Source organism: Pteropus medius, unplaced genomic scaffold, assembly GCF_902729225.1.
Source record: "Pteropus medius unplaced genomic scaffold, Ma_sr-lr_union100, whole genome shotgun sequence".
NCBI classification, from domain to species: domain Eukaryota; kingdom Metazoa; phylum Chordata; class Mammalia; order Chiroptera; family Pteropodidae; genus Pteropus; species Pteropus medius.
In genome coordinates, this window is record NW_024354875.1 from 18,896,794 (window position 1) to 18,920,606 (window position 23,813).

The 23,813-nt window shown below is 33.2% G+C and overlaps 1 protein-coding gene across 2 annotated transcripts in view; it reads left to right on the forward strand.

Moving 5' to 3' along the window:
* Nucleotides 1–23,813, forward strand: part of GALNT13 (polypeptide N-acetylgalactosaminyltransferase 13) — a 451,827-nt gene that overhangs the window by 231,887 nt on the left and 196,127 nt on the right. For both annotated transcript variants that reach the window (XM_039855967.1, XM_039855968.1), the window contains exons 5-6: nt 22,196–22,362; nt 23,007–23,214. In XM_039855967.1, coding sequence (XP_039711901.1) covers nt 22,196–22,362; nt 23,007–23,214 — 375 coding nt within the window. The remainder of the gene's footprint in view (nt 1–22,195; nt 22,363–23,006; nt 23,215–23,813) is intronic.

Genomic DNA, 23,813 nt, shown 5'->3' on the forward strand with positions numbered 1-23,813 from the left:
GCAAAAATCCTAAGTAAGATCCTAGCGAACCAAATATAGCAACATATTAAAAAGATTATACACCACAATCAAGTGGGCTTCATCTTAGAGGCACAGGGATGGTTCAACATATGCAAATTGATTAATGTAATACACCATATAAGCAAATTAAAAAATAGGTATCATACAATCATATCAGTAGATGTAGGAAAAGCCTTTGACAAGGTACACCACCTATTTATGATCAAAACACTTTACAAAATAGATATAGAAGGAAAATAGCTTAATATAATAAAGGCCATATATGACAAACCCTCAGCAAAAATTATATTTAATGGTGAAAAACTAAAAACCTTCCCTCTAAGATCAGGAAAGGCATGGCTGTTCACTATCACCACTTTTATTCAGAATAACATTGGAGGTCCTAGCAAGTGCAATCAGGCAAGAGAAAGATATAAAAGGCATTCAAATAGGAAACGAAGAAGTCAAACTGTCACTATTTATGGATGACATGATCCTCTATATAGAAAACCCTAAAGACTCCACAACAACACTACTAGAAACAATAAGTAAATACAGTAAAGTTTCTGGATACAAAATCAACGTTCAAAAATCTCTAGTATTCCTATACTCTAATAATAAAGTGTTAGAAAAAGAAGTGGAAAAAATAATTCTTTTTACAATTGCAACAACAAAAAAATAAAATACCTAGGAATAAATCTAATGAAACATGTGAAGGACCCATATGGTGAAAACTATAAGACCCTGTTAAAAGAAATCGAAGGAGATACAAAGAAATGAAAAAATATTCCATGTTCTTGGATTGGAAGAATCAACATAGTTAAAATGGCCATATTATCTGAAGCATTTTACAAATTTAATGCAATCCCCATCAAAATCCCATAGGCATTTTTTAAAGAAATTGAACAAAAATCATCAGACTTGAATGGTAGCACAAAAGACCTTAAATTGCCGAAGCCATCCTAAGAAAAAAGAATGAAGCTGGAGGCTTCACTCTGCCAACTTCAAGTTATACTACAAAGCGACAGTAGTCAAAGCGGCATAGTATTGGCAGCAAAACACACAGACCAGTGGAACAGAATCGAGAGTCTAGAAGTAAACCATTACTTATATGGGCAAATAATTTTAGACAGAAAAGCCAAAAACATACAGTGGAGAAAGGAAAGACTCTTCAATAAATGGTGCAGGGAAAACTGGAAAGCCACCTGCAAAAGAATGAAACTAGACTGTTGTCTATCACCACACACCAAAACTCAAAACGGATTAAGGACCTGAATATAAGACCTGAAACAATAAAATTCATAGAAGACCTGAAACAATAAAATTCAAGTTATACCACTATGGACCTTGGACTTAAAGAGGACTTTATGAATTTGACCTCAAAAGCAAGAGAAGTAAAAGCAAAAATAAATGAATGGGACTACATCAAACTAAAAAGTTTCTGCTCAGCAAAAGAAACCATCAACAAGGTAAAGAGACAATCATCTGAATGGGAAAATATATTTACATGCAATGCCTCCAATAAGGGCCTAATATCCAAAATATACAAAGAACTCATACAACTCAGTAACAACAAAAAAACAAATGATTCAATCAAAAAATGGATAGAAGACCTGAACAGACACTTCTCCCTAGAAGACATACAAATGGCCAATAAATATATGAAAAGATACTTAACATCACTAGGTATTAGGGAAATGCAAATCAAAATCACAATGAGATACCGCCTCACACCTATTAGAATATCTATAATCAACAGGACAAGTAATAACAAATGTTGGAGAGGATGTGGAGAAATAGGAACCCTCATACACTGCTGGTGGGACTGCGAATTGATACAACCACTATGGAAAACAGTATGGAAGTTCCTCAAAAACTAAGAATTAATCTACCATATGATCCAGCAATCTTTCTACTGGATATTTACCCCAAAGACTTGAAAACTCATATCCGAAAAGATATTTGCACACCAATGTTCATAGCAGCATTTTTCACAGTGGCCAGGACATGGAAGCAAACAAGGTGTCCTATGATAGATAATTGGCTAAGGAAGCTGTGGTACATATATACTATGGAATATTACTTAGCCATAAGAAGAGATGAAATACTTCCATTTGTGACAACATGATGGACCTTGAAATAATCATGCTAAGCAAAATAAACCACACAGAAAAAGTTGAAAATCACACGATATCACTTATATGTGGGATATAAACCTAAATGCAACAAATGAACAGGACAAACAGAGATTCATGGACATAGACAACGGACTAGTGGTTACCAGTGGGGAGTTTGGAGCGGGGAGGGGAAAAATAATATCATAGTAAAAAATCTCATAATAAACAATTATTTGTTATTTTGAGTTGGAAATAAAATAAATAAAATTAAATTAAGTTAAAAAATAGAAATTCAAAAAATAAAAATAAATAAATAGATGCTGTTTCTTGTCAACTGCTTTTTCTGCATCTATTGATATGATCATATTATTTTTATCATTAATTTTGTTAATGTGATATATCATGTTGATCGATTTGCATATGTTGAATCATTCTTGTGCCTGTAGAATGAACCTCACTTGATCGTGATGTATAATCTTTTTAATGTATTGTTGTATTTGATTTGCTAGTGTTTTGTTTAGGATTTATATATCTGTATTCATCAGTGATATTGATGTGTAGTTTTCTTTTTTTGTGTGTTATCCTTTCCAGGTTTCGGTATCAGGGTAATGCTGTCCTCATGAAATGTGTTAAGAAGTATTGCATCTTCGATTTTTTGGAAGAGTGTGAGAAGGACAATATTAAATCATCTTTGAATGTTTGGTAGAATTCACTAGTGAAGCCTCCTAACACTGGACTTTTACTTTTTAGTAACCACATATTTATTTTTCCCTAGTCTTTACACTCTCCTTTCTTACTGACTCTTTTTTCATTTTATAAATACTCTCACATTACTTCTATCATATAAACAACCAGGTAAACAAACCTATATACATGAAATATGCCTTCCCTTGACCCTAATTCTCCTCCACTATTTTATTATATTGTATACCACTAATATTATAATATTATATTGTATGCCACTAGTTCTTTTAGGCAATACCATCTGGGGATCCACATTAATATTATATTGTATACCACTAGCATGCCTCAAGTTTGATTTATTACTTCAAAAGTCTCTTATAAATAAGCCATTTTATTTTCTGCTTATGATGAAGCCACACTTCACCAGCCCAATCCTATTCTTAGTTGACCTGTCTTCAAATGGCCCTTGCTTTACATACTCTTTGGGAACTGGAGCTATCAAAATGCCAACACAACGTTGTGGTCTCTGGCCCAGAATATGCCTTGGTCAGTCCCTGTTTCCTGTTGAGGAAGGAGAATGCCACTCCCCACCTGGGAAGTGATGGTTTCTATGAAAGCTATGGTTTACTGGAATGTTTAGTGCTGAAACCTTCAGTTCATGTGTACATATGACCTGTAGATGCCTGATACACTGAGATAAGAAGATCCTCGGCAAACAACAAGCTAATTTCTGATAAGTGAGAAATGAGGAAATATCTCATATACATCATACTCAATTTCCAGGGCAGATCTATGTTCATGGGGTTTAAAACTTTAATTCTGCATCTTCTTTAAGAAAAAAAAAATTATGATTAAAAAATTAGATACAGTTGATGCTTGAGCTTCCTTGGCTTTATGGTACATCTGCCTCTCTCTACTTCATTAAATACCAGAGTCATGTTGACTCAAAAGTTCTCCCAGGAGTAAATTTTTTCATATGTTCCAAATATAAATGTTATCTATGAGCTATAAATGAAAAGTTTGAATGCATAGGAAATAGTAACACAAAAGAATTTGTAGAGATTAAAAAGTAGAATAAGAAACCAAAAATAAATTTTAGCTTTAGTAAAAGTCTTGGAGCTCAAAAAACTGAGAAAGTAGTTACTTGATGATACACCAAAGAAAGGAATCACCACTTTCCAATACTTACATTCTCTTAGCAATTCTAAAATTATTTTCTTCTAGACTTCAAGCTCTTAAATTAATTTTCCTTTTGTTCATTTCTTTACTCTAAAATTTGAAAGTACATTTGCACATATGCATGCATGTACATGTGAATATGTACACGTATATTTCTGAAAATCAGATGTTATTTTAACATGAATATTTGCATTATGTCTTTGTGGTAGAAGTTCTTAAAATGTTGATCTGATAAAAACTCAACACTTCAATTTCTTGTTATGAATTCTACTATTTTGGTGCTAATGACAATAATAAAGAAAGTTCTATCAGTAGCCAAGAGCAAATCATCTTAATTACTGTGTTCAAAGCCAGTATCCCTTTAATTAGAATTCTTATGAGAATAACTCTTTGAGTTTGTACTTCACCTAATTAAGCTGTTTTGTTTTGCAGGTAGGTATTTTTTTTTGATTGTTGGCTTCAGGTTGATTTTAGTCCTTAAAATTAAAATTTATAGTGCACCATTTGAAATCTGAGAGAGGAGTGACCTTGAGTATGTAATGATTTGACAATCGCAGCTGTAGTAATTTCTCCTTGGAGAATGAAAAGCAATTCTATTTGAGGTTTTTAGTAACAGATGCCAATGATAACTCATTTCTTCCTGCAGCATGTGGGAAAAAAAAGACAGATTTCAGGCACTAACTGTATTCACTACTTTTGAAACTTTTCTTCTGACACAGAAACATTCTCTTTTAAAACACAAAGATCCACATTAAAATAAAGTTTATTCTTGTCCTGGCTAAAAACATGTTTCTCTTATAGAAAGTAATTTGTTATACTTTTTTATAAGTGTTTGAAATAAAGACACACAGTGGTCTCTCCTCTTTCTGAAGAGGTCACACTGCTGTAGTTCTTCAAGAGATGGACTCACCCCAACATTTTTCCATAATAGTTTGCATTCCCTTCACAGTTGTCTCAATTCAAGTTTTGTTTGTTACATTGAGGAACATTTAAAATGTCATGTGTGACTGACTGCCTTTTCCTAGCACTTTAGAAATGCCATCATTTTTATCTTTTCTCCATTTCTCCCCTGCATACCTTTACTCTCTCTACTACTGCCTGCTACCTTTGTTTACTTTATAGATTGACCTCACTTTCCCGAGAGAAGAAAGCATTGGGAATTTTCTCTATAAATCTTATGTAGGAAATAGTGAAATCAAATATTTACTCTAGATAACATTTAAATCCCTAAAAGAATGCTATCATAAATTTTACAATAAATTATGTAAATTATTGGCCAGTGAGAAAGGCTTTTGAAATATTTCACTGCATTTCTCATGAGTGCTGTGTTGTCTCAGTGAAACTATATATTGAACAGCCAACATCAGGAAAGGTAAAGTTTTAATAATAATAAAAATAGATAAAGATAGACTATATAAAAATGAAATTAAAAATATCTCATATTATATTAATCCCTAAAATTATTTTTGATAAAACACTGAATGAACTTTGACCTGGCCTGTTCTGTTAGTTTCTTTTTGATCCATTACTAATGCTTTATGAGAAATATGTAAAGCATTTGTGTTTTATGGGGAAATTTGCCCCAGTAGGTTATGGACACACTGAAGAAGCAAGGTGACTGTTCGGGGAGTTTCAGTGACCTAGATTCTGGTCACAGCACAGCCACCAGGTATTTGTGAGACTTTTGTCAGGTTTTCTCTACCTGTGATGCAATTTCACCATCCATAAAATTAAAGGTATTAAGTGGTCTGTAAGGCACCTTTCTTGTTTGTGATTCTCTGGATGCTATTATAAATACAATGTAAAACCAGAGAATAGAAAACATACATTCACTCACAACTTTGCTAATGGTGGCAAGAAGCATGGTTTTTAGTATGTCCTGGACCTGATATCAGTCATTTACCTCTCCTCTTTCACCACCTTCCACCCTTCTTCCCCACATCATGGTGCCAAATGTCTCTGTGGACATAATTCTCCAGAAAGAAAATTGGATTAACTGTCAGAGAGTAAATTCCAATGCCAGTACGGGGAGTCTAAACCATATGGAAACTAATGAAACAGAGGATGAAATAAGGAAATAGATGATAAATCTACCCAATGTGGTTATCTCTCAGGAAGAGAAGTTAGGAAAAAAGAGTTGATGCACATATGTAGTCCCCAAGTAAGAACCGGTTCAGCAAGCATAAGTTCATGGAGTGGGTTGGATTAGCAAAGGAGCATCATTGAAGTGGTGGGAGCTGTGGGTATAAAAAGAAGAGAGAGGCAAACAGTTCTTTTTTTTTTCTTTTACTTTATTATGTGAAAGGATTTAAGGACAAGGAGCATGATTAAATGATAAATCATAATGAAAACTAAATTGAGATTTTTTCCAGAGCTAGTCCATAGCTTACATGTAGCAAAGAAATACTTAAAATATGGATTTCTATTTTTTTAAATAAAAAATTGTAGCTCTTGGTTAATTTATTTGAAGACAATATCTAGAATTTCTTTAGCATCTAAAACTATAAAAATATCTACCTTTATGTATTTAATCAGGTGGTCTTAAATCTTAAATATGATTTAAAGAGAAATCCATTATACTGATGTTAAAATTATTTTTTGGTTTTATTTTAGACTACAGATCTGAAATTTTTAATAATAAAATTTAGTGTACACATAACATGTTTTATACAACTCAATGTAGTGGATATCAGCAACATACAAAGACTGCTGGACAGATATCAAATCTATTTGGCAGTAATTATATTCGCCATTTCTCTTCACTATGTAATTATAGATGAATAGCTGGTCTACTTTGCTGGAATTCATTACTTCATTTTTAATAAATCATTTGGAAATTATTACAGGTAAAAATATTTATGACACAGGGTTCTCATTCTTCAATAGTAATGGCTGCTCTTAACTAACATTACATTGAAATTAAGAATAGATATATTTGACATTTTGATATTGCTTGTAGTCACTGAAGCATGATATTTTATGTTACATTTAGCAATAACAATTGAGACTCCAGGCATTCATGAGGTGTTAATGATGGGAAAGGAGGAGCTTTGACTTCAGTTATTTATTACAATTCAGAATGCTCCATATTTTTTTAGGTAAAAAGGGAAGTTTACACTGTTTTTTGATTGTGTGTATATGTGTAAGGAGAGAGACAGAGAGAATGAAATGTCATACAAAAGGGCACATGCTATATAATATCATGGCAAAACAGTTATATGGCTAAAAAAACAGGTAAATTGTTGATTTGGGAGCAAAAATTCCTTGCAAATAAATTTTCTGCAGTTGTGATAATGTTCTATATCTTGATAGGAGTTTAGATTATATAGGTGCATGCTCTTATCAAAGCTTAAGAAATGTACACTTAAGGTTTGTGTATTTCATTGTATTTAAATTTTACATTAAAAGAAAAAACTGAGTAAAACTGATTTAAAATCAAACTCTTGTTGATAAGCATGCTGCAAAATTAAGGGAGGAGTACACTGATACTTTGAAATGCATTAATATAAGATGGATAGAGGGCCTCACACAAGGAATAAACATGCCAGAATAACTAGGAAAGCAAAGACAAAAAGCTACAAGGGAGATAGTCTTACCAGACATTAAAACATGGCTCTATAATTAAAACAATATGATAGTGGAGAATGAATAAAAAAACAAGTGGAATGAAACAGACAGTAAGAAATAACTACAAAAATAGATGGAAGTCTAGTATATGATCAAAGTGATATCTCAAGTCACTGTCCTAGTGTTAATAAGTGAGGCTGGAACAAGTGGTTAGTCATTTGGAAAAAGATGTAATTGGATTTATACCTCACATCATATAAATGAATAAGTACGACATCAATCAGCAATCTAAATTAAAAAAAAAAAAAGCCGAATTCCTCTATAACCTGGGTGAAGGGAAATGATCTTTATTTGTAATTATAGTGCATATGCAATAAAAGAAAATATTAATAATTTGAATGCATATAATAAAAAAAACCTTTAACGGCAAAATATAACTAAAATGAAATAACAAATATCAAATCGACAGAAGATATTGACAGATATATCACAAAGGGCTAATATCACTATAATGGAAAGATCTCTAGAAATTGAGGATCACAGTGCAAAACAAATAAGCTAGGAAACAAAAATCTTCAATGCAAAAATGGACAGAAAACTAGAACTGACATTTACATACACACACACACACATGCATGCATATACACAAAATTGACTCAAACATATTACACATTAAGAAATGTTTGGGTTCATTCCTTCTTAGAAAAAATGCAAGTTAAAACTACTTTGGGATACCTTTACTCACCTCGCAGACTGGTGATAATTTAAAAATTTGATAACATATTCTGTTTTCAAGTGTATGGGAAAACAACTGTCAAATATTAATGCTTGGAAAGCAAATTGGTACAACCTTTGTAGTGAGAGCTTTTTCAATATCTAATAAAATTGTATATATGTTTACCTTTGAATCAGCAAGTCTACTCCTAGGAATTTACCTTGAGAATACATCTCCAAATATATGAAAAAAATACATTATTTCTCTCTCTCTCTATATATATATATACATAGATAGATAGGTATAGACATATATATGTATAGAGAGAGAGGGAGATCACTAAAGGCAGTGTTCATCAATGGATGATAAAACTAGTAGGTAAAATTTTGATTAAAAAATTTTTAAAAATTACAAAATCTCAAGTTATCTCCTCACAAGGTACTTATTTATTACAACAAGAAAAATCTATATATCGGAGACACCTGGCAGATATCACTCTATGCAAGTGATCAACATTAACATTACTAATAACCTAAATCAATGTCATGTGCCTCCTGCTATGCTGCACTAAGAATGGCACAACATCACTTCAGTTTATTCTTGCCAAAAAATGGTTACCCGAATCAGACAAATCTCCCTTACCCGAAATAATGCACCTGTTATTGCCATAACAATGGCTATACTTAATGGAAAATAATGACAAGAAAATTATTTAAAATTGTATGTGGAGAAATATACAAGAAGAGAAATACATGATACATAATCTTTTGTTTTATAATTTAGCAGCATTTAAACCTTGCTATTACTCTGATATTTTTAAATTTTTATTTTAGTAGGTAATGCAACTTGGTTTAATTTCAATGCTTTAATTTCTTCACATTTCATACATGAGAATTTGGTGTTAATTTTTTCCTATTCATACATAGATTTAAAATATTTTTGTAAATGTATATAGCATATGGTAATTGTTTTATGCCACAGAAATAAAGTATAATTGTTCCCTATAGCATTTTTTAGTGTCAACAATCTGTGATATTCAATTATGTAGAGTATTGTGTATATCTTAAATTGATTTTTATATGTATTTAGGTAGATATAGCTATAGATGGATATATAGATTAATAGTGATTTATAATAAACAAGGCTGGAAATAAAAGAAAACATTGTCTGTGCCAAAGAAAATAAATTCTCGTAAAGTGTACATACTTTATGCCATACAGATAGACTCTGCACATTGACCCATTCAAATAAAGTGCAATAACCTGCCTGAATTTTTCCCCGCTATTCATTTTATCCCCAATTCTTAATCTAAAGATGCAGCTGTGCCTCTGGAAACAGAACTAATCATCTTTGTAGTCAAGATAATTAAAGAATTTCTAGGCTTACAACACCCCTGTAGAGCTGACCAGTGTGTGCACTGTCCAAAGACATCCTGCTGAAGGATTGAGTGGGTGGGTGTACTCTGCTTATGATGCTGTGCACCTTGGTGAGTGGCAGTGTCTCACTGGAGGAAAGGGTGTTTTTTTTTTCTTTCTGAGCACTAAAACCTAATTTGCTTTTAAGTCTGTGGTGGCAAGGCTCCATTGTCAGAAGGGACACATTACTCTAATCATACAGAGGTTAATATAGGCTGATGGTGACCCTGATCTAGTTCAACAAGCCCATTTTGTATTACCTGATCCTGTGTATCTTTTATAGTTATCACTTTGTTCCTAAGATCTAGTTCCCATGTTATATGGAGATCCATGAAATGCTTCCTGTACTTCACGAGTGAATTCCTTTTTGTTCTCTGAATTTACAGGGACTGTGGTGTTCTATTTCTAAATTTATCCCCTGGATTTGGTTTCTGTTATCTGATACCAGGTCTCACAAATATCATCTTTTTAAAAATACATTTTCATTTTGCTTATTGCTAGGTACCCCATGGCAATGCTTTCTCCCCTTGCCAACACCAGGCTGTTCATGACATAGTCTTTTACTCTGAACCATCATCTATCACGATTCTCTCTGGATACAGAGCTTCACTTGACTAATTAAACTTTATTTTATTATCTATAACTCCATCTTCCCTAAAGAATGAATGGTTTATAAACAACATATTTCTACTATACATATATATTTATGTAAATATATATATTTACATATGTTTATGTAAATATATATTTATACATGTAAATATATATAAAATTTATATATATTTACGTGTGTGTGTGTGTGTGTGTGTGTATATATATTCTCAGGTATTTTATGATTACAGTAGTCCCTGTTATCCATGGAGTATATGTTCCAAGACCCCCAGTAGATGACTGAAACCACATATAGTACTATACATATATACATATATACACATATGTATGTGTGTGTGTTTTTTCTATACATACATACCTTTTTACTTAAAAGAAGCACTTTATGGTTTCTCTTTGGCATATCTGAGTTGCCAGCATCATTATTCTTGTGCTTTGGAGCCACTATTAAGTAAAATAAGAGTTACTTGAACACAAGCACTGTGATACGCAACAGTCAATTTGATAACTGAGAGGGCTACTAAGTGACTAACAGGTAGGTAGTGTATATAGCATGATAAGTTGGACAAAGGTACGATTTGCATCCAGGGCAGGACCAAGCTGAACGGTGAGAGGTTTTGTCATGCTACTCATTTAAAACTTATGAGTTGTTTATTAGTGAAATTGTCCTTTTAATATTTTGAGGCAGCTCTTGACTGTGGGTAACTGAAAATGCAGAAAGCGAAATCATGGATGGATAAGGGGGGACCACTGTAAAGAAATATTTCATATTAAAAGAATTCTATAGCTAGAAATTCCCATTAGATTACTAAGAGGAAAGATTTTTTTCAGGTCTTTTCTTGAAAACAGTAACTGCAGTGTGATTTTTTAAAGACTTCAGTATGACTCCATTCTCTTATTGTGTTGAATTACCTAACAACCTATTTAAATAAGGAAAGGGAAATAAATACATAAAACATACTGGGAGCTTAGGAGAGTGAACAGTTGAATACCTTACCTTGAACATTATTGGTGTTATTCAGGGAAGAAAACATCCCAAATACAAGGATTCAGAGATAGAGATAAAGACATGAGAGAGAGCTATGTTTCCTGAAGCAATCTGGAGACTTTCAATACTGCTGAGCAGTTACATTCCTGCCCAGTGAGAGGAGAAGGTGACAGAAGTGAGGCTGGGCCGGATCAGGAGGGGCATTTCAGTGTTGGCTTAGGCAATGCAATGCCATCAATACATTTGAATAAAGGAGCGGCTTTTTGGATCTGCATTTTAGATCTGCAAGGAGAGGGTTATACTTTGGGGATTAAGAATGTTCCACAAATGTACCATATTGACTTTATGCAATAACTTGAAGAGGTGGTGGTCTATGAAGAAGGTACAGCAGAAGGGAAGGATAAGAAAGGTACTGAGAGAGGAATCATCAGGATTTGGTGACTCATGAGGTCAAAATCACTTTCATAAATATAAATGTCAACATCAAAGTTTCTAGCTTTGAACCTGGATGGATTGAGTTTTTATTATCTCAGAGAGGTGAAACAGGAGGCTCAGGTGGTCAGTTGACTTGGATAAGGCCATAAATGAGGGCAGAAGCAAAGCCTGGTCCAGATTCCAGGCCTATTGATGTAAAATTCGGTGTTATTTTTTCTAACAAATGTAAGAATGTAAACTTATGAATGTCAGTAGTGAATAATTTTGTTGCAAAGTCATTTTCATTGCAGTTATCACATTCACTAAACACATTTATTTTAGACAACCCATTGTTAACTACTTTCAGTGGCATGAGAGTTTTATTCAGAGGTCACAGAAAGAGAACAACTTCATAAATTTGTGTTCCAAAACAACAAAGGCCACAGAGCTTACTTGAATGGTATTACTTGAATTATAGTTCATTTCCAAAATTCAGGAGAGTTCTTCACAATAGAAAGAATATAAAACTTGCTTGTATAATACTCATTTTTATGTCTTCGAAAAAAGACTGTTTATTTACTATTGACGTCATGGAAATAACTCAAATGGGAGTACATGATTGCCATTTATTTGGTAGAAATTACATCTATGAAGTTTTATTTTTTAATATAAACCAGATGTCAGCTGAGTGTACCCAGTCTGTTAAAGTCACTATGAGGTCAGTTTAAACCGCAAAAGAATTATCTGTGGAAGTCCAGAGCTCTTCTCAAGATTTATTCAATTCCCTGGTGGATTTAGAATTTTGTAATTGCTTTTGTGACTGCATTTTCTGTTCCTCACAGAGCAATCCAGATATGAAACCTGGCGTCTTTCTCAAATTAAACGCATAGTCATGTAACCAGTAATGCAGTGCATTTATGAGTAGTGTAAATTTCATGAACCATGGAAGGGGAGGTGGGGCTGCATTATAACAGTGTAGTCAAATATGAATTTAGACATAACTCATCTTTAAAGTATCCTCCAACTATTGTTACCAACTCAAGGGGTTTGTTTTTCTTGCACAGGGCAAAGCCAAAAGAAACATTTACAGGAGTTTGCAGCAAAGAAAGTAAAGGTTTATTTTAAAAAAATGGCACCAAGCCTAGAGACACAGGTGAGCTAGTGCTCAAAGACCTGGCTCCCAGATGGCCTCTAGGGAATAGGTTATATAGAGAAAAACTCATTAGTCGAGGTAGCTAAGGAAGTTGAGGTCATGGGCTCTAATGAGAAGTCGGGCTAGGGTTGGAGGCAGTTGTTCGTTGATCATTGCGTGAGGTCCTGATGTCAGTCATGGGAGTCCTGTCTTGTTTCAAGTGGATGATGGTAGGGTCTTTAGCATTCATGGGGTGCAAGCTGCAGGACGTTATCTTTAATTTGACTGAAACTTCAGTTTCTGTGGTCAACAGACCTGAGGCTTTGGTCCTGTGAGTGTTTGATGCTGACCTAAGGGCTTAATGTTTAAGGGAGTGATCCTACAGTATGCAGAAGGATAAGGTAAAAAAAGAAGCAAGTAAACCCAAGGCCAATTTGAATCAAGAAGAAAGAGAAGAGAAAAAGTCATTTTTAAGAAGTGAAGATTTGCAGTTACACTATCACTGAGGAAAATCCACTGGCTACTTTAGCCTCTCGGCTTTTTACTTGCTCCTCACCTCTCTCTAGTCCTTTTTAAAAGCCTTTCTTTAGTGTTTCTCACCTCATGCCCCCACTCCTCTGTAGCAGAGTAAAGGCTCCCCTTATTTCATTCAAACAATAATGACTTCCTTTGTTTCCTGGGAATTAAAACTGTCAAACTGTAGCCTGCTTCCCCTAGTTCCTTATGTAGGAATTCTCCATAACAAAGGCAATTTCTTCCTTAAGTGGCAAAAGACCTTATCCTATCAGGTGAAAGGTAGGAGGGCAGCTTTTGACAGTCAGATTTACAGGGTTTGAAACCTAGCTCCACAGGGTTTGAAACCTAGCTCCATCATTTAGAAGCAAGTTACTTAACTGATCTGCACATCAGGTTTTCATTTATCAAATAGAGGTAACAATGTGACTAATTCCTAAGGAATATTATAAGGATTATCAACTGCTTACTCCACAGGAAAAAAACAATAACCACCACCTTGACAGACAGTCCTAAAGATATTGGAAAGAGGAGGCTAAGGTGGGTATTTATAGAGATTGAGAGTCTGGGTTTAAGCGGCCTAAGACTGGTCTTTCAATAGAGGAATCTTTTTGGGATTGATCAGGTATGTGATATAATAGTTTAGGATCAGTGGATATGATGAGGAGATGATTGGGACATGAGGTCATTTTGATTGACATTTGGCTGTAATATAACCTTTGCCTACTGCACCTGCGGTTACCCAGGATTCAGTCTAAGTAGATTAATGAACTTCTGGGCATATGTATGATATTGTAATGATGGTATAACAAAGCTAAGGTTATGGAGAGATTAGAGTAGTACTAACTGTACAAGAGCTTGTGGCTCAATGAAACCAGCTGCTATTTTATGATTTTTCACTCCTTTGTGCCTCAGGCTGTAGGAGTAATTTATAACCATAAAATGGGGGTTCCAGGGAGGTCCTAAGGGAGGTCTTTAGGATGGATCTTCCTTCCCCAGTTGCTCCTGTCTACCTAATTACCTACCAGTTTATCTAGTTAAGATACATATATTGTTCTGAGAAGATAGCTGTTTGCCCACGTGAGCAACCTAGTCTCCTTAAAAAAAAAAAAATTGTTTGAGCAATTTATTTATGGTTTGAATAATGTATTTTCTGGAAGTTCTTTAAGCATGCAGTGAAGCTATTTATACATTTTTAGCCTTATCATAGTCCTAATAGTTAACCTATGTTGTTGTAGGAGGTTTCAGTTCTTGGGGTCAAATGAGATGACCCATATAAAATATATAGTACAATGCTGCTACAGAATTAAGAGTTCAATAAATGTATGCCACTCAGTACTAGCTTCCTTATTATGACGTTTCTTAAATCAGAGCTTGACTGCTGGAGAGCACCACCTAACCCTGGCAGAGGAATGCAAGATTTGATAATCAGATCAATGGAAGGGGAGCAAGTAGTGGCGGGCAGTCCCAGCTTTGGTTAGTAAAAGGGAATGCACGTGGGTAAATATCTCACGGATATTCAAGAGTAGGCAAAAATCAGAGATCTCAGCAGGCAGCAGGATATGACTCTTGAGTTCTTCCAGCAGAAAATAATAAGCAGAGATTAAGGTAAGTGAGGAGGAAGATTTAATAGCAGGCAGCCACAACTGGCCAGAGAAACTTTAGAGTAATAAATAATTTAGGACTAAAAGGGAAAGAGGAGAGATCGTCACTCCATATTGCTACATTGGACAAACAAGTAAAGCAGATCTCAAACCAGGATGGTTTAGATACCAGATCTATAGTTGAAACTGTGTTATGAATGAAATGGAAGCTTGGCCACCGGAATTAAGAATAAAAGATAAATTATTAGAACATGGCAATGGTCAGAATCCTAACAGAAATGAGGCTGACCCGAATAATATATAGATCTTATCTATAATATTTTATACAGTGGTTCATAATATAAGAATAATATAATAATAAAGTACCTTCACATAATCCCTTTATAATTTCATTTGTTTTCCTAAAAAATCCTGCAATTTACATATCGCAGTGTGACAGTAAAATACTCAGTCTCTCTGACTCCAACTCTGTGGGCTGCATTGTTTCCTTGGCCTTCAGGCTAATAGCTCCTGCTTTAGACATGCTAATCATTACAGGAATTCTGCTTTGGGCTTGAGTTTTGAGAAAAACTGCCCCTCTCATTTTCCCTTCCCTTAACATAAAAGAATCCTGAATTCTGAGGTTTCATACAATGGATTTGAAGATTGGAACGTTTAACTTCCCCATTTGGCAGCTTCTCGATCAATAAACCTTTCCTTACTCCCAAATCCGATGTTTTGAACTTTGGCCTTTTGACGTGGTAGGCACATGGACTTTGGATGGGTAACTCCAGCAATATTACTCCAATTTAGGTGATGACAGAAGTGAACCTTAGAGAATTCGCTCACAGATTCTAAATGACAGAACTGGGAGGCAAACATTATCCAGACAGAGAGCTTGTTCCAATTTGTCCAAGTAGGAATGATGTTATTGAGATCTGAGGGGAATGTGTTATAATAGAAAGACTTGCAGACTCATTTTCGTACACTTTTTCCCTTCCCTATCCCTAGTTCATTTTTTTGCACTGGCTCTAGAAGCTTGAATAACAAAACCAACTGATGATATGAAAAAAAATGTAGAAAAATTGGTGTTTCTACACTTCTAGTTCAGGTAATAACAAAGCAGAGCTATGATTGGGAAGTTAGTTGCTCTGATAATTCATACAATAGCCTGACTGATTGTGAAGTTCTTATTCCTCAACCCCTTATTAAATATATTTTGTGACATGCAGAATGCTAGATTCTAGAGAGGCAGAGATAAATAAGACGGATTTTTCTCTTCTTTTAAAGAATGCCCTAGTCTATTGGATTAGATAGAGTTACTGTGAAAGAGTATAAGTAAAAAGATTGAGGCAGATACGAGGTATAAGTCCAGGGAATAGGGCAGAATGGTTATCTATGAGATTAAGGAAGGGAAGAGAAAGAAATTACCCAGGTTCCTGTTCCTGTTTCCTCCAGATGATCAGTCTTTCTCTGGAGGTCCTTCTGGCATATTTCAGAAGCCAAGAAGCAAAGGCGTCTGGAAATGCATCTATAAGCCAATAACTCTCCCAACCCACCCATCCAAATACTTAGAAGAAAATAGAAGGAGCAAGGAGTGGCTCTAATAGCAAAGAATCCAGAGATGAGAACAGGTCTACCTGAATTTTAAAATAAAGCTGCTTGGGGCAGATGGATAAAAATCTAATTTTTAAAAATTACTGAAGTAATTATGACATACTTTTGGAAGGTTTAATGAAATGTAAATATAAATCGATACAGAGAAACCCATGCAAAATTAAGTGCTTCATTTTATTGAGGCCCCAAGCTGTTCAATTATTATAAAAGAACTACTTGTCTGTTGTCCAAGTCTTCTTTGCATGGATGCATTGGAAAATGATGAAATTTCGCTGTGTGAATATGAATGTTAATGATTGGGAAACAGAGACCACACGTAATTCTGCAAGGTTCAACACAATTTCCATAGCTTTTAAAAATAAGAAGGATATAGAGCCCTAGCAAGTCTTTATTTTTAATTATTGTTATTAATCTTCTTTGACTGAGGCAATGTAAGGTAACCACTGACTCATTGAGCAGTGATCTAACAAGTCAAGCAAACTACAAAGTTGACAGCCTTTGCTTGTAGTCCTAAATAGATTTTGCCTAACTAAACCACTATGTAATTATGGATCCTTTGTGATTTCACATTTTCATCTTATAGTCAATTTTTCTTTCTTTGATGTGGCATATTGTGTTCAATAACTTATCTGAAAACATCAATATGGTTTTGAAAAGGATAAAATCAAATCATATATTCCCATAATATGTGCATACCCAAGTGAAAGATGGTAAATGGTTACACTATCTCACTATATTTCCATGTTTCAGGCATTAAAACATGATCCTACCCACAAATTCCCTCTGAAGTAGAACAAGTTGAATTTATTTCTCAGATATTTATATAAATCAGCAGCTGATAGTGAGAAGACTGGACCGATATTCATGCACATCTAGATGACAGAAGAAGATATTGTAAGTGGTGTGGAGAAGGCTTTCTGACTCCAGGGCTTACAGTTACAGGAAAATAGTGACTTACTAAAGTCATCAGACAAAAAACATAGAAAGGAACATTAACCTTATGCATCTTATTTTAAAATGTTGATATAAGCAAAAAAGAAGGTTTTATATGTATATTTAAAAATCAGTGTTTCTGGTGAATAACTTTAGGTAACAGTTTTCAACTTTGGCAGTACGTTCAAATCTCCAAGGGAGATATATATATTTTATCTCTAATACCCATGGCCAGACCCCGGATACTATAATCCAAATCTCTGTTGCTGAAGCCCACACATCAGTGTTTTTTTTTCTTTTTTTTTAGTTCATCGGATGATTCTAATGTGTAGTCAAATTAAGAGCCACAGATATATTATTACAAAATTAAAAGGAAATAAACTTTTACTTCCTTTCAAGTATTATATATTTAGCATGTCATAATATAGTATAAATTTGAAATAATGCTATGATAAAGCTTATGATTTTACTGGAATACCAGATTTCAAGAACTTAATTGGAGTACTAGATATTAAGTATTTCTTTCATATTGATAAAAATTGCTATTGCAGTCTGCCACTTTTACTCTCAAAGTTAATTATGTGTACATTGTGCTCCCACAATAATGTCAGTTTTACCAATCCCATTTAGCTGTTTACATTAAAAAAAAATAATGTCTTCATAAGATAGAGCTGCTAAAAGAGTATTTAGTTTGTATGTACATAATTTCAATGAAAACTAACTTTCTATGCTTAGTGTTAATGAAATGATCTTAGAAGAATGGCTATGTCTATTTGATTTAAAGATATGTATTTGAGTGTAAGATTAAGGTGTATTTTTTAATAACTTAAATGTTTTTTTCTAATTTTTCAGACACCAGTAATATATCATTTAAAATGTTTGATACAGCATATAATATGGGGCAGAAATCATTAGTTACTAATATTATTAAATAATAAGTTATTATTATTATTACTTTATTGCAGAGTATTGAACTAGCTCTGCGACTTGAGACTTGTATTCTGTGAAACGAAAATTTGAATTAGTCAACTTTGAAAGTTCTTTCCAATTTCACAATTTGGAGATACTGAGCTTTACTCTGCAGTGTAGACCAAGCAATGTATACCATGCATTTCAGGTTACCTTCTTTAATTTTATTATGTAAAAGATTTAAGAGCTAAGGTAGACAGTAGTAAAATTATCCTTGTAATATTACAAAGAAGTTGTTTGCCAGGTGTCAGGAAGAAGAGATTATTAGAGAAATTCAATTTATTTATTTTAAGTATTTCCCCCCACCTCCATCATATAGGTGTCTTTGGGGTTTTTGTTTGTTTTTAATTATTTCTGGAAAAATCAGTGAGTTAAAAATCTACCAACTTAGAAAATAAGACATTAAAAAAAAACTTTAAGTACTTTTTCTTGACTAAACAAAAAATTATTGTATTTACCTGTTCTAGGATAAATACTTAAAAACAAAATTTTATGTGTATGAAATCATGATGAGTTTTAAACTCAATGGTTAGTTCCAGTCATTGTCTACGAGCTGACAGTTATGTAGACAGTATTTCTTAAGCTTGGTCATGGCTGTTCATATATCATATTAAGTTATGGTCACTGTTTATATAATGCGTGTGTAGAGTTTGTCATCCAGCATTTCTTCAAAGAGATAACAATAGGATTCAGTATTGGACCAAAAAGGTATTGTCTGAAAAGAATATCAGGGAGGCAGAGGCAAGAATTAAATTCCGTATGATGACACAAATATTTATTGTTGAAGCAATGATGACAATTTTGTATTTTCTTGCTAGTCAACAGCTGACTTATTTATATAGCTATACTTCTTATCATGTCATCCAAGGATCAGCAGTGTGGACATCATCAGAGACCTTATTAGAAACCTGGGCCCATCCCGGACCTACTGAATCACCATTTGCATTTTATCAAGATCCCTACATAATTTATGCAACTTAAAGTTTGAAAAGCATAATTTTACAGTACCAAGGAAGATACCCAAAGGAAGATGAAGCTGTTTTATATATTGTTGCTGAGATATGTGTTATGTGTCTCATATGTTAAGCAATACAACCTAAACCAGAAAAAATCCTCTTTGAATAAATAGATAAAAGAAATTACACAGCAACAAGAAACTGGTGTGACTGATTCATAAGCAAACATAACAATTTTAATAGAAATCTATGTTCAAATAAGTTTAAAACCTTTTTCTATAAGCTTTATTTAAGCATTGAATGGATTCTATTAATAAGATAGCATTATGCAAATATTTGTGTATTTGACAACTTTTTTTTTCTTTCCTAGTGATACATAAAATAATGTGTATCTTACCATAGGTGAAACATTAGCTTTGATGAAATACAAGCAATAATACCAGCTCAATGTATCACAAACCCATCACAAATAATGAATATTATATCTCTAGTTCATATATATACAATTGCACTTGAGATAACTAGATAAACTAACATAGAAAATTATTAATTTATATAGCTTAAGAATTATCCTATAAATGATTTTAGTATTATGCAAAGTTTTCTCTGCTAAATAACTTTTTACATAGGGAAAAGAGGAAGAACTAATAAAAACATTAGCCACATTTTATTTTCATGCTACATTAAATAATAGCACAGTGGAAATTTTCTCTAAGTAAACATAATAGCTACATTAATAGTAAATTAGTTCATTATAACTTTGTCACATACAATGACTATAAAATTAACATTTGTGAGCAGATTTTTTTTAAACCACAAAAGTAGAGCATGATAGAAATTGTTTAAGAAGCTAAATCTACATGTCTGCTTTTATTGATATTTTAAATGATTTATCTAAATTAAAATTCATTTTTTTCTCTGTTGGCATTTAGTGTAACATACAAAAAAATTGGTTTAGAATTAATCACTTTTGTCCAAATAAAGTAGCCTTTATAGACTGTTTTCCTTAGCTTAAAACCAGTAGTTATTTACTGTTAGACTGCTTTAAGCCTGTTTTTCCAGCTTCTTTATTGATGATGATGATGATCTTTATCATAATTTTTGCTTAGCATACTGAAAATGATGGGGTGTTTTGATGAGGCAGAAAAATTGGAGGATGAGGGAAATCATGGAGAGAACTTTCTGACTTACCAAGATGGCTTTCTAAGTTCATGCAGTGACTAGTTACAAGTCAAATGACAGAGCACATAGAAATTGCTTGACTCTTACCAGCAAAATGAGAAGGGATGATTATGAATCAAATTACTTTCTCTCTTACATTTTTCTTTTCTTATATACACAATATATTTTATATTGTCGGTGTTTAATGAATTCTTTTCAAATAAATATATGCAGAAAAAATGTTATAGTTCTGGTATATGTACATTCTTACCTAGCTATATTGCAGAAGACCTCGCTTAGGTGATATTTTAGACTGTTTTAAAAGATGATTAAAATCTCAATAGACACACAATCAATATTTGTTTTATTATATGACTTCATTTCTCATATTTTATTGGATTTTTTTTTTAATTCACCTGTGAAGGAGACTAACTTTAATGATGCTTATTTTGTGATAGGTTGTTCATGAGTGGCAAGCAGTATCTGGCTCATTTTATTTCATGGAAAAATTTTAATTCTCTAGCTCTTCAGAATATTTTACATGAAAAAGTAACCTAAGATGAATAAACTTCTATTCCTTCTCTGGATACCCAGTAGCATATATATATATTTAATATTCTATAATCATGATGATTTAAAATTACATGACAGAAATAGCTGAACGTTTTCAAGTTAACAAGGGTGAGGACCATCTGTGTGTTAAATGTTTGATGACCATAAAAGCAATACACATATTATTTATCTTAGGGTACCATTTTGGTTTGATTACTTGAAAAGTAAAATCTGAACTGCTTTGGATTTAAGAGTAAAGTTAAAAGTTTTTGTCAAGACAACAAATTCTAATAGTAATGACAGCTATGGTTTAGTCCCTTACTAATCAGTACGCTTCAGGGACCAGCAGCATCTGAATTATCTAAAAGCTTTTTTAAAAATTCAGAATCTCAGGCTGCATGCCAACTCTACTAAATCAAAATCTGCATTTTAACAAATCCCTAGGTGATTCCTATGCCCATTAAAATTTGAGAAATTCTGGTGGCCTATGCATTCTCTTTCCTCATCTCCAATTTTGATTATAAGATACTAATTGAGAATCTGCAAAATATATCCTGGTCCCTAAACCCATCTTTCAAAGTAGACATGGTTTATAGCTTTCTCAAACAGAATCAAAAGCATGCATGACTGGATTTGAGAATAGAAAAATAATCTCAGTTTTACATGCTTCAAAACCCTGTGGATTTATGTCTTTTTATGTTCTTATGACTTTTTGAGTTACGTAATAATTCTTTTTTTCTGAACAAAGAATACCTTCTAAATGAATTCATCTGTCCTTGCTGTACCTGGTCTTCTACTGACAGTCTCAGAATGTTGTTTTAGCTTTCTTAGACTTGTGGAATTCATGCTGCTTTGTTCCCTGTAGGAGTTAAAATGAAATATTAGTAATTATGCATATTTAATTTTTGAAATGCCAACTGATTACTCATAGCATTTATAAAAAGAAAAATTATTTCAGATATTCATAAAATGTTTTCTTAGTAAGGGCCTTTCAAGTCTAAAATTGTGTTATTATGCATATTTTTATTACAATGAACAGGATGAAAAATGAATTATTTATTAACATATCCTTCTTCTTTACTTTTTTCCAGATGCAAGACAAAGGTCTACCCTGATCAACTTCCAAATACAAGTGTAGTGATCGTGTTTCATAATGAAGCTTGGAGCACTCTCCTTAGAACTGTATACAGTGTTATAAATCGTTCCCCACACTATTTACTTTCTGAGGTCATCTTGGTGGATGATGCCAGTGAAAGAGGTATAAATATTTTTCTTGTATTTTTTTTTTCATTAGAAAACTTTATTATGTCAAAAAAGACAGCTGAGAAATGATCTGTATTTTCCTTATAATTATACTAACCCTGAAACCACCCATCATCATCAGTGTATTTTCATCAATGTACCTAGTCAATGCCAAGTCTAGGAATAAGAAACTACTTCTTTCAGTTTCTCTCACCATTCCATTTGTTTCTTACTAACCCAAGAAATCAGCCAAAATGCCTTTCAAAATGGTTCATTTTTTTCCAAACTCAACTGCTCATATGATTGAGCATTTATATGACATTATGGATACTTGCCTTTTCTTTCTTTCTTTTAGTCAGGGTAAATGCAAAATAACTTATAATTACAGAGATTGCACTTGCCAATGTGGCCCAGTTCCTAAATTAGAGTCTGTTATATTAACTTTCTATTTTATCCTTATTCTTGTCAGCCAAGTGATAAAGTTATAATGAATTATACATTAATATACTGATGAAATCTCTATATCTTTTTTTCACCTATTGCAAAAAATGTTGATAGGAGTTGGCCACTATTTCTGTGTGTTAAATTTTCATCCGGACAGTAGTTTCTCTGCTATGTCTTAAAAGTTTCAAACCTATAAATTCTTATTGCATGTTACAGATTTTCTCAAGTTGACATTAGAGAATTATGTAAAAAATTTAGAAGTGCCAGTGAAAATTATCAGAATGGAAGAGCGCTCTGGGTTAATACGTGCCCGCCTTCGAGGAGCAGCTGCTTCAAAAGGGCAGGTCATAACTTTTCTTGATGCACACTGTGAATGTACTTTAGGATGGCTGGAGCCCTTGCTGGCGAGAATAAAGGAAGACAGGTAAGAACTATGTGTTATGTTTTCCTGGGTTATGACTGTACCTGTTCGGACAGTTCTGGCTTTCCATCAAAACTTCTCTCCCAGGTTACTATTTTCAGATATTTTATGTAATAGCTTTTAAAAATGCTATCTCCACCACCCCCTATAATAAACACCTTCTCTGATTAATGCTGAACATAAATATTTAATTAAGAAGTAGTAAAATAATTCAAACAGTAAAAATGTGTTGAATATTCATATTGCAGGTGAAGGAAATAAGTCTAATTTGAAGTAATACAATTTTATAAAATTCATTTTCAAAGAACCTTATCATATCCTCACAACTATCCTGTGAGGTAGGTAATGTAGATATTCTTACCTGTACCTAATAGTAGGGAAGAATAAATAAGTTAATTGTTCAGTTCTTTCCATTCCCAGAGCAGTCTTATTTCTACTAGATCGCCGCCCTTATTCAAAGTCTAGTTCAAACCACCTTGAGGATCTTAAAAATAAACACACATAATCACAGATTACACTGAAATAAAATCATGATAAAAAATATATATAGCAAGCACAGCTATAAAGAATAAGTTTAATTATTTAAACAGTATTCCCACTTT